Source organism: Oryctolagus cuniculus, chromosome 20 (assembly GCF_964237555.1).
Source record: "Oryctolagus cuniculus chromosome 20, mOryCun1.1, whole genome shotgun sequence".
NCBI lineage: Eukaryota > Metazoa > Chordata > Mammalia > Lagomorpha > Leporidae > Oryctolagus > Oryctolagus cuniculus.
Genome location: NC_091451.1, coordinates 13157234 through 13169816, shown reverse-complemented (window position 1 = coordinate 13169816; position 12583 = coordinate 13157234). Strand labels below are relative to the sequence as shown.

The 12583-nt window shown below is 40.9% G+C and overlaps 1 protein-coding gene across 4 annotated transcripts in view; it reads right to left on the bottom strand.

Annotated features, from left to right (window-relative positions):
- Positions 1-12583, bottom strand: part of PALS1 (protein associated with LIN7 1, MAGUK p55 family member) — an 80045-nt gene that overhangs the window by 19061 nt on the left and 48401 nt on the right. For all 4 annotated transcript variants that reach the window (XM_017349352.3, XM_002719520.5, XM_070065123.1 and 1 more), the window contains 3 exons: positions 4522-4599; positions 3280-3426; positions 1060-1221 (listed from right to left, as the gene is read on the bottom strand). In XM_017349352.3, the coding sequence (XP_017204841.1) occupies positions 1060-1221; positions 3280-3426; positions 4522-4599 (387 nt within the window). The remainder of the gene's footprint in view (positions 1-1059; positions 1222-3279; positions 3427-4521; positions 4600-12583) is intronic.

Sequence of the window (12583 nt, the reverse complement as noted above, 5' to 3'; positions counted from 1 at the left end):
ATATCGCAGAAAACAGTGCTCAACCTAAATTTACCAGCTAATAAAAGAGGGCTAAAAATGATGATCATGATCAGTGGTAGTTTGCTCTACCAAAGCAAAGAAGGAAGGAAGGGAGGGAGGGAGGGAGGACGGAACAGAACAGAACAGAACATGAGGATGTTTTCTACAATTTACAACTCTAACAACCAATGCTAAGGAAATGAGAATACACATCTGGTCTCTGAGTTCATACAAAGCGATCATAAACTGTCCTCACAAGATGACTATAAATAACATGCTTATTTCTGCAATTAATCTGCATCTTAATATGGTAGCCATTGGACATATATTGCTCTTCAGCACTTGAAGAAAACACAACAATTAAAATCATGAGGCAAAGGCAGAAGGTTAAGGTGCTGCATGAAATGCTGGCATCTCATATGTGAGCGCTGGTTGGAGTCCTGGCTGCTCCACTTCTGATCCAGCTTCCTGCTTATATGCCTGGAAAAGCAGCGAAGGATGGCCCATGTGCTTGGGCCCCTACCACCCACATGGAAGACCAGGATGGAGTTCTGGACACCTGGCTTTGCAGCCATTGGGAAGTGAACCAGCAGATGGAAGATCTCTCTCATTTTCTCCCTCCCTCTGTCACTCTTTCAAAAAAATAAATCTTACACACACACACACACACACACACAAAAAGACGACACTGGCTTTGTTTTGTTAATACTTCCCCAGTGTCTAGGGCATAGTAGGAACTCAGTATTATTGACTGAATTAATGAGTTATATTACTACTGATTGCACAAAGCAATATAGCTTTTAGTAATAAAGCCAAAAGTAAAAAAATTTTACATATATATGTATGTGTGTGTGTGTGTATATATAACTCAGCGGTACCCATCAGAAAAAAAAACCATAAAAATTCTCTATTAATAAATATTGTGGAACAATTAAATCATGCAAAAATCAGGCTAGAAATCATCAAGTACTCTTATCAGTTATTTTTAAAATGCTTCAAAAATAACTTATTCTAAAGTCTAGCAACAAATCAATTATTCTTCCACCTTTGTCAACTTACCAATATGTCAAAAACCTCATTGACATCTTTCCCTCGAATTTCAATGCCATTAATCTCCAGGACTTCATCTCCTTCGTGTAACAGACCACTTTTCTCAGCAGCACCACCTTTTACTATCCGGCTAATGATCACAGATTCCATTTCATTGCGAACTGTAGCACCCTAAAAAAAACAGAAACAAGAATAAAATAAAACATCTAATTTTAAAATAAAAATGCAATTTTTTTAAATATTTCTTCATTTTAAAGTACTAATTTGTTCTATTCAACAATACTAACCCTCCTAATGTGCCTGGGAAAGTAGCAGAAGATGGCTCAAGTTCATGGGTCTCTGAACCCACCTGGGAGATCTGAAGAAGCAGCTATTGGCTCTGGATTGGCCCAGTCACTTGGGGAGTGAACCAGCAGATGGAAGACCCATCTGTGTGTGTGTGTGTGTCTGTTGTGTACAAACTCTGCCCTCCAAATTAATACATCTTTAAAAACAACAAAAACTAAAAAACACTTGCCTTCAATAATCTTGAGAAAAAAATTTACTTACACAGAGTAGTAACTGTAATTAGATTTGAAAGCTGACCATATTCTCACAACATTTTCTGCTTCAGAAACACTCTACTGATTAGAATTCTGAAACGAAGCAGATTTTTGAAGTATACACCAGCAGAAGAATGCATTTGCTTAAAAACAAGACCTATAATCAAGTTTGTTCTCCACACGCCAGATCCTATTCAAATGATTATACCGCATTTTGGTGTGGTTAGTGAAAATGACTCTTAATTTACGAAAAGTTTTTTCAAATTTAATATGATGTAGTGGCAAATACCAATCTGGTTAGTTATTCAAATGTTAACTATTAGCTGCATCCAATTTACATTAAAATGTACTAAACATTAATATTATACAAATTGGAAGCAAAAATTAAAAATGTATGTTCAGACACTGGAAATACAAGATATAGAGTAACACTTGAAAGCAGACAAGAGTTTGTAATATTTTTTTCCTAAACATTCATTTAAAAACGTTGCCATTACTTTCCTAATTTCTATTTTTGAGGAAGGGGAGAAGGCCAGACTAGTTAAACTGTCTATAAAATACATTCCTTATTCCATATACCATGTTATTCAAGGTACAATCTGAACCACCAGGATTGAAGAATATTTCTCTTCTAATAAAGAAACTTATGGAAACAGACTAAGAAATTGAAAAAAGTTTCAACATACAAAAATTTTAAAGAATTACAGAATACAGACTTTTAATTATATCTAAGTAATTATATCAATAAACAACTGCATGAAAAGATCAGAATTTCTAATTATTAAGGAAGTTGGGGGAACAATGAAGTAAATTACTTATTTTTTTCCTCATATATAAACAAACTTTTCTCAACTATAACAGGTACAGGCAAGAACACAGAATTCCAACAAATAAGCTTTAAAAAGAAAAACAACCAATGAGTTAATAGGGTCTTCAACCACCTGCCACACCCAAGATCTTTGTGTAGAAATAATCTCAGATAAGAGATGTGGGACAGAGGGCCCAGCGTTGTGGCATAATGGGTTGAGTCACTGCCTATAATGCTGGCTGCTGGCATCCTATATGGACACTGGTTGGAGTTTCAACTGCTCCACTCTTTTTTTTTTTTTTTTTTTTGACAGGCAGAGTTAGACAGTGAGACAGAGAGAAGGTCTTCCTTCTGTTGGCTCACTCCCCAAATGGCCGCTATGGCGGCCGCACTGCACCAATCTGAAGCCAGGAGCCAGGTGCTTCCTCCTGGTCTCCCTCACAGGTGCAGGGCCCAAGCACTTGGGCCATCCTCCACTGCACTCCCGGGCCACAGCAGAGAGCTGGACTGGAAGAGGAGCAACCGGGACAGAATCCAGCACCCCGACCGGGACTAGAACCTGGGGTGCCGGCGCCACAGGCGGAGGATTAGCCAAGTGAGCCATGGCGCCAGCCAACTGCTCCACTTCTGATCCAGCTCCCTGCTAGTGTGCCTGAGAAAGCAGTAGAGAATAAGGTCCTTGGGCCTCTGGGCCCACATGGGAGATGCAGATGAAGCTCCTGGCTTCAGCCTGGCCTAATGTGGCCATTTAGGGAGTGAACCAATGGATAGAAGATCTCTATAACTCTCCTCCTCCTCTCTCTCTGTAACTCTGCCTTTCAAATAAATAAAATAAATTGTAAAATAAATAAATAAAAAAAAGAGATGTGGGACACTTACCAATGGAATATCACGAGCCTTTTCTATACGAACTATTTTTACAGTTTCTCCTCCATACTGGCCAATGCTTTCATAAACTCTCTCCTCTGAAATGGGCTCCAGCTGCATTTCCTGCTCAGCAACCTTATCATGGGCCAATAAAAGAGCCTGTTTCAAAGAAATCCATAGCATTTTAAGGAACAGCACAACTCACTTCTATACAGTTATTTTTTAATCTCCTCATGTACATGGCATGCTTTCAAATTTATCATGTATACATCCAAACTTGTATCTTACATGCTCACTATACTCCATAAAAACAAAATCAATCTAAGAGGCATAAACACCCTAGATAATTAAAAATGTATGAAAAGCCGTCGCTTGCAGTGACACATAGTCCCAGCTGCTCCACTTCCAATCCAGCTCTCTGCTATGACCTGGGAAAGCAGTAGAAGATGGCCCAAGACCTTGGGCCCCTGCACCCGTGTGGGAGACCTGGAGGAGGCTCCCGGCATCACACTGGCGCAGCTCTGACCATTGTGGCCAATTGGGGAGTGAACAGGTCAGTGGATGAAAGACCTCTCTCTCTCTCTCTCTCTCTCTGCCTCTCCTTCTGTGTGTAACTCTTTCAAATAAATAAATATCTAAAAAAAACTATGAAAAATAACAAAAAGGATGAATTTTTGTCCAATTTTTATTTTTATAAGAGATTTATTTCTTTGAAAGGTAGATATACATTGAAAGAAAAGGTTAGATAGTATCCAATTATTATAGCAAGAAGTATTTCAAAAATATTGTTTAGTTCTAAACATGAATATATAATCTAAGAATTACTTTTGCAGATGAGGTTGTAAACATCAAAATAAGCTACACAGGGGTAGGCACTGTGGCATGCAGGTTAAGCTGCTGCTTGGTACAACTGCATCCCACATCACAATCCCAGCTACTGTGAATTTGCAATCTATTTTCCTGTTAATGTGCCTGGGGGCAGCAGATGATGGACCAAATATTTGGGCTCATGTCACCCAGGTGGGAGACTCGGGGTTCCTGGCTCCTGGTTTCAGCCTTGCCCAGCTCTGCTTGTTGCAGGCATTTGGGGAGTCAACCAGTCTCTCTGCCACTCTGCCTTTCAAATAAATCAATAAATCTTTAAAACAACAACTAAAACAGCTAGATAATTTCTGAGGTCTTTTTCAGCCCTAAAAGAATTTGATAAAGAAAGAAAGAAAAACCTGGAAAACCACATATGTCTTTTTTTTTTACCTGAAAATGTGGAGCATTCAACAAAGCAGTTAATTCTTGTCCTTCCTTCTGATGAACCGGTTTCAAAACAGTTTGTACCTAAGAAAGAAAAAAAAAAGATTATTCTTCCTAGGTTACAGGAAATCAGTAACACCTATCCAGGGTAGCATTTTTAAAATACAAGTTAAAATGGTGAAAAATACTAGAAAGAAAGAAAAATACTCAGGGCCAGCCCTGTGGTGCAGCGGTTTAACGCCCTGCCTGAAGCACTGGCATCCCATATAGCTCTCTGCTATGGCCTGGGAAAGCAGTAGAAGATGGCCTAAGTCCTTGGGCCCCTGCACCCGTGTGGGAGACCCAGAAGAAGCTCCTGACTCATGGCTTTGACCTGGGCCAGCCCTAGCCATTGTGGGAGTGAACCAGCAGATAGAGGATCTCTTTCTCTTTCTCTTTCTCTGTCTCTCTGTCTAGAACTCTGCCTTTCAAATAAAATAAATCTCTTAAAAAAAAAAAAAAAGAATTGCCATTTCTAATGCTAAATGTAGTTACATAAATAGAGATTAAAAATATAAAGTAGCGGCCGGCGCCGCGGCTCACTAGGCTAGTCCTCCGCCTTGCGGCGCCGGCACACTGGGTTGTAGTCCCTGTCGGGGCCCCGGATTCTGTCCCGCTTGCCCCTCTTCCAGGCCAGCTCTCTGCTGTGGCCAGGGAATGCAGTGGAGGATGGCCCAAGTGCTTGGGCCCTGCACCCCATGGGAGACCAGGAGAAGCACCTGGCTCCTGCCATCGGATCAGCGTGGTGCGCCGGCCGCAGCAGCCATTGGAGGGTGAACCAACGGCAAAGGAAGACCTTTCTCTCTGTCTCTCTCTCTCACTGTCCACTCTGCCTGTCAAAAAATAAAATAAAATATATATATATATAAAGTAGCAAGGTAACTGTTGGAACAGTTTTTCTTCCCTTGCATAATCACTGTTAGTGTGTTTTAATGGAATGTTGAGAGAAACTTTTGAAATGGAAATAATTCATTCATAGGCATAAATACCAAAATACAAGGACTTTTCATGTTACTTATGATAACAAAACTGAAACCTTTGTGAGAAGAAATACTCTGATTTTTTCCACAGTTCTTTTGAGTATTTTTCTTTCTTTTTTTTCTTTTTTTTTAAGATTTATTTTATTTATTTGAAAGAATTACAGAGAGAGGTAGAGACAGAGAGAGGTCTTATTCCACTGCTTTCGCAGGCACATTAGTAGGAAGTTGGACTGGCAGTGGAACAGCTGGGACTTGAAACAGCACCTTTATGAAATGCCAGCATTGCAGGCAGCAGCTTCACCTGCTGAACTACAACACTGGCCCCTGACAATTGTTAGACAAAAACATCTATATGAATGAAATAGAATAATCATTGTAACACAGTGAATTCTATTTAAAATTATCCAAGGTTGAACAGTCCTTGCATTTCTAGAATATGCCCAGGGTTATGATGATTTTTGTTAACCTCTTGCTTTATCTGTAGAATGACACCTACGATTTAAGTCTATTCAGAGACTGAGATAATGCCAATCTGTCTGCATTCATGCTCCTTTTATTCCTTAATGTTACTGGTATTTTTTCCTTCATCTAATTTATCAAAGGTTTATCTATAGTCTTGTTCTTTTCAAAGAGGTAGCTATCTTTTAATATTATTAAATATACTGTTCCTTACATTTAAATAATTTCTTTTCAGTTTATCTTTAAAATTTCTTTATTTGAAAGGCAGGGTTACAGAGAGAGAAGAAGAAACACAGAGATTCTTCATCCACTGGTTCACTCCCCAAATGGCCAGGACTGGGCCAGGCCAAAGCCAGGGGCTTTATCCTAGTCTTCCATGTGGGTCCAGGGACCAAAGCATTTGGGCCATCTTTTGCTGCTTTCCCAGGCACATTAGCAGGGAGCTGGATCAGAAGTAGAGTAGCCAGGACTTGAACCAGCGCCCATTAGGGGATGCAGTGTTGCGAGCAGTGACTTAACCCACTACACCACACTGGCCAATCATGTTTATTGTTCAGTTGATTTATATTCAATCTTTTCTCTTCTACCATAAATATTTTATTTATTTATTTATTTTTAAAGGTTTATTTATTTGAAAGAGTTTCAGAGAGAGGTAGAGACAAGAGAGAGAGAGGTCTTCCATCCCCTGGTTTACTCCCCAGATGGCTGCAACAGCCAGAGCTGGGCCGAGCTGAAGCCAGGAGCCAGGAGCTTCTTCCACGTCTCCCACATGGGTTCAGGGGCCTAAGGACCTGGGCCATCTTCTGCTGCTTTCCCAGGCCACAGCAGAGAGCTGGATGGGTTGAGGAGCAGCTAGGATTAGAACCGGTGCCCAGGCCGGCGCCGCGGCTCACTAGGCTAATCCTCCGCCTAGCGGCGCCGGCACACCGGGTTCTAGTCCCGGTTGGGGTGCCGGATTCTGTCCCGGTTGCCCCTCTTCCAGGCCAACTCTCTGCTGTGGCCAGGGAGTGCAGTGGAGGATGGCCCAGGTGCTTGGGCCCTGCACCCCATGGGATACCAGGAAAAGCACCTGGCTCCTGGCTCCTGCCATCGGATCAGCGCGGTGTGCCGGCCACAGCGCGCCGGCCGCGGCGGCCATTGGAGGGTGAACCAACGGCAAAGGAAGACCTTTCTCTCTGTCTCTCTCTCTCTCACTGTCCACTCTGCCTGTCAAAAAAATAAAATAAAAATAATAATAAAAAAAGAACCGGTGCCCATATGGGATGCCAGCACTTCAGGCCAGGGTGGTAACCCACTTTGCCACAGTGCTGGCCCCTACCATAAATATTTAAAGGTAAAAATTCTGCTCTGCAGACTACACTTCCCTAAAGTCTAACCATACTATGTGTGCTCATCATCAAGACCTCTGATTTTTTTACTTTTTCTGCACCCAAACCCAACTGCTCATCCAAAACAGTACTTTGCAGTAGGTAGAAAACCAAAACTATCACCTTTAATAAAGATACAAATAAATATATAGAATTTTCAAATAAGAACTTACTAAAATAGGTACCAAATCTTTTGTCTATTTTATCAGTAATTCCCCTATCAAGAGGAGATAATTTTTGAATTGATAAGAGATAATTTTGGGATTAACTAATTTTATCACAACAGTGGATCAAAGCAATGACAAGATCAAAATCAATCTGTCCTCTGCTCTGGTACCTAGAAACAAGCTTCTAATTGTAGAGTCCCATATGAACAGGATAGACAGGGTAGCATAGCAAATATTATCTTCTTCAAGAACCCTGTCATGGTGTTACTTATGTACAGAGGCTGTGATCCAAATGTTTCCCTTATTTATCAAATCTACACTAATTTAAAATGGAATCCACAGTGCCTGATCAGACATACTTTTTGATAGTTGGAGAAAGTCTTCAGGAAAAAAGAAAATTTTGTGCTACAAATGTACCATAGGTATGCAAAAGGTAACTAGTCAATTCAAAAACAGTTTTTTCAAAACAGAGAGGTATAGATTTATATAGAGAGAGGTCTTTCAAATGTTCACTCCCCAAATGGCTGCAATGGCTGGAGCTGAGCCGATCTGAAGCTAGGAGCCAGGAGCCAAGAGCTTCTTCCAGACCTCCCACACGGGTCCTGGGGCCCAAGGCCTTGGGCCATTCTCCGCTGCTCTCCCAGGTGCATTAGTAGGGAGCTAGATTAGAAGTGGAGTAGCCAGGTCTCGAATGGACTCCCCTATGGGATGCCCACACTGAAGGAAGTGGCTTTATCCATTACACCATAGCACCAAGCCCTGAGAATATAAGGACTTTTATCACCCGATTTTTGCCTCTTTCCTGGCCCTACCTTGTATTCCTCAGACCTCAATATTTTTCGTCCAGAATTAAAGTTGCTCGTTTTTCTCTGCATAAACGATGACAGTGATTATGCTAGTTGTTTCAGCAACCTAAACAGCCCCATTCTACTTGTCTAGATAACATTACCCATAAGACTACACACATCTGATTTAAAACTGTTGGTGGTATTGCAGCCCACTAGATTGAGCTCATCAAAGATGGAACTGTGTCTCATTCAGCTTTGTCTCTGACTACTGGCAGAATGTCTGGCAAACAGCACTCAAGTAATTGATGAACTCAATAAAAGGAAAAAAGGGGAGGAACTTATTCTTATTGTCTCCTTCACCTTTATTACCCACAGATAATATGTCCACTTAACTTTCTATATTTGATGTCTAATTATTATTCAAAATCTTATATTTGGGGCTGGCACTGTGGCGTAGTGGGCTAAGGCTCCACCTGCGGCTCCGGTATCCCATATGGGCACCAGTTCATGTCCCGGCTGTTCCTTTCCCGATCCGGCTCTCTGCTACAGCCTGGGGAAGCAGCAGAGGATGGCCCAAGTGCTTGGGCCCCTGTACCCATGTGGGAGACCTGGAAGAAGCTCCTCGCTCCTGGCTTCCCATCAGCTCAATTCCTGCCACTGCGGTCATTTGGGGAGTGACCCAGTGGATGGAAGACTTTTTTCTCTGTCTCTCCCTCTGTCTGTCTGTAACTCTACCTCTCAAATAAATAAAATCTTCAAACAAACAAAATTCCAAAATCTTACATCTGGTACAATTACAGAAGCCTCCAATGGAAGAATGCTTGTGTTTGTCACCTCACACATTTTCCATAATATTATCAGAATACTACTTTAAATTAGAAGTCCATTTTATCACGCTTCTATTTAAAACCTTCACTAGGAGACAGGCCTTTGGTCTAGCAGAAAGATGCCTGTGCCCCATTATCAGAGGTTCCTGGATTCAATGCCCAGCTCGTTTCCTCTCTTCCTACCAGTGCAGATCTTGGGAGGCAGCAGTTGATGGTTCTAGTAGTTGGGTCCCTGCCACACAGGTGCTTGAGATGGATTCTGGCTCCTGGCTCTGGTGCCAGGCCAGTCAGTGCAGGCATCTGGGAAACTTGTCAGAGATACAAGCAACCTCTCTAATTAAATAACAAAACAAAAACCTCAAGTAGGTCTGTAATCGCATATAGAGTAAACTTATTTAAAATTTTCTTTAGAGAAACATAAAAAGATCTAAATAAGAGAATTACTACCCAATGATAGTTGAATCAAAAGATTTTGTTTTGTTCTTCATAATAAATTCAAGTAAGAACAAATTCCTATTTTCCCAGTCCCTCTACAACTTTGTATTTCATTACTTTTACTGTTTTATTGCACTAGTGAGTACCTCCAGAAAAATGCTGAAAATCAATGGTAACGTCTGGAGATTATTTATCTCACTGCAGCCTAAATGGAAACATGTTAGGTGTTTCACCATTAGGTAAGATGCTATTAATTTCTGGTATCCATAAACAAGTTAGCAAAATGCACCAAGCTTTCTAGAACTTTAATCATCAAGGATAAAATACTCTTTTTCAGATTTTTTTTCTGCACCAATCTATTTATATGGTTTTCTCCTCTTGTTTATTCACATAATGTATTTTAAATACTTACCAAAAATGGATTCATCATAAACTAAATTCAAACATTAATATGGCTCACTTGGCCTTCAGGATTTGGACTGTATCTTTTAAGACCATATCCTATCTCTTACTCATTATTTAAGAAATATGCTAGGCTTTCTCAGTTACTACTGCCTTTTTGTCTTTTGACAATGGAATGTCTTTTTTCTTCAACTTCTTGATGAATTCCCAGTCCTTTTCCAAGACTCAGCAAATTAAATTTCCTTCTATGTGTCTTTCTTCTTCCCCAAAACTCTCCCATCCTTCTTATACACACACAGCATTGGGCACATTTCATAATGCAGTTGGCACCTTCTCACACCACCATCATAGCTCTTCTCAATAGATTGTAATTTACTCTATTCATTGTTATTCCCTGGTAATAGCCTAGTTTAACTTTCAGAGGTAGATGGGCACTTGGATTATTTCCAATTTGTGACTACTATCAGGTTGTTGGGTTCATAGCCACATATGAACATTGTGAGGATGTATTTTTCATTTATCTTCAGTATACATCTAGGAATGGAATTGCTAGGTTAGAGTCTATGATAATTAGCTTTAATAGATAATACCAAACATTTTTCCAAAGTGACAGTACCAATTTATACTCTATCAGCAAGTTATCAGAGTTTTAGTTGTTCCATGAGTTCACCAACACTTGGTATTAGCAGCTTTTAAATTTTAATTATAGTTATTCTGGGCAGCACTCTTTCATTTTGTTTTAATTTCTATGTAGGCTAATGATGCTAAACATTTTTTCATGCTTATGGGCCACCTGGATTTCCCTTTTCTTAAATTTGAAATGTTCTTTGGCAATTTTTTAAAACTAAGTAGTCTTTTTATTATTAATTTTAAAGAGGTTTTTTTTTTTTTTTTTTTGACAGGCAGAGTGGATAGTGAGAGAGAGAGAGAGAGAGAAAGGTCTTCCTTTTGCCGTTGGTTCACCCTCCAATGACCACCACAGCTGGCACGCTGTGGCCGGCGCACCGCGCTGATCCGAAGCCAGGAGCCAGGTGCTTCTCCTAGTCTCCCATGGGGTGCAGGGCCCAAGCACTTGGGCCATCCTTCACTGCCTTCCCAGGCCACAGCAGAGAGCTGGCCTGGAAGAGGGGCAACCGGGACAGAATCCGGCGCCCCGACCGGGACTAGAACCCAGTGTGCTGGCGCCGCTAAGTGGAGGATTAGCCTAGTGAGCCGCGGCGCCGGCCAAGAGTTCTTGATATATTCTGGATACAGTTTTTATCATAAATACATATACACTTCAATATATCAAAAATCAAGTAATCATTTTCTGGTGTGCTTTTTTTTTAACTCTCTTAAAGTGGTTTTGAGTAAACAAAAGTTAAAAACTTAATGAAGTCTAAATTCCTAACCTTTTCTTTATAAAAGGTTATAATGGCTTTTCTTTATAAAAGGTTATAATTCTTTATAATGGGGTTGGCACCGTGGTACAGTGGGTTAAGTCACTGTTTGCTTGCTGGCATTCCTTATTCAGACTGCCACTTCAAGCCCCAGCTTCTCTGCTTCCAATCCATCTTCCTGCTAATACACCTAGGGATGGCTGCAGATGGCACAAGTATTTGGGCTCTGGGCACCCATGAGGGAGAACAGGATGGAGTTCTTAGCTGCTGGCTTCAACCTGGCTGTTGTGGCCACTCAGGGAGTGAACCAGTGGATGGAAGACAGCTCTCCCTCTCTCCTCTGCCTTTCTAATAAATCAATCTTAGAAAAAGAATAAAAATAAAAATCACTATAGGGGCCAGTGCCGTGGTATAGCAGATAAAGCTGACGTCTTTGATGCCAACATTCCATATGGGCACCAGTTCATGTCCCAGCTGTGCCAGTTCTAATCCAGCTCCCTGCAAATGGCCCAGGAAAAGAGCAGAAGATGGCCCAAGTGTTTGGGCCCATGCCACCCACATGGGGACATTTGGAAGTTCTTGGCTCCTGGCTTTGGCCTGACCCAGTGCTGGCCATTGCTGCCATATGAGGAGTGAGCCACAGATTAAAGATCTCTGTCTCTCTCTACAACTCTTTCAAAACTAAATAAATAAATCTTTAAAAAAGCACTGCAATAACCAAAAATTTTGTTTTCTGTTTATTAGTAAACATCCTAGATCATCAAATATTTAATCTGTATCTTAATATTTGAAGCTTTCATAAGCCCTTTTTGTTTTTTTAAGACTTATTTATTATTAGAAAGGCAGAGAGAGAGAGATCTTCTATATGCTGGTTCACTCCCCAAATGGCCACAACAGCTGGGGTTGGGCCAAGCAGAAACCAGGAGCTAGGAGCTTCTTCTGGGTCCCCTATGTGGGTTCAGGGACCCAAGAACTTGGGCCATCTTCCATTGCTTTCCCAGGCACATCTGCAAGGAGCTGGATCAGAAGTGGAGCAGTGGGACTTAAACAGGGGCACAAATGGGATACCGGCACTGCAGGCAGAGGCTTAACCCTCTATGCCCCAGTGTTGGCACCAAAAAGCTTTATTATTATATACTTAATTTCCAACATATTTTCAGCTATAAAAACAAAGAATATTTCCCTAATGTTTCACTAAATTCCTTGGGTCTGTTTTTATTTACTT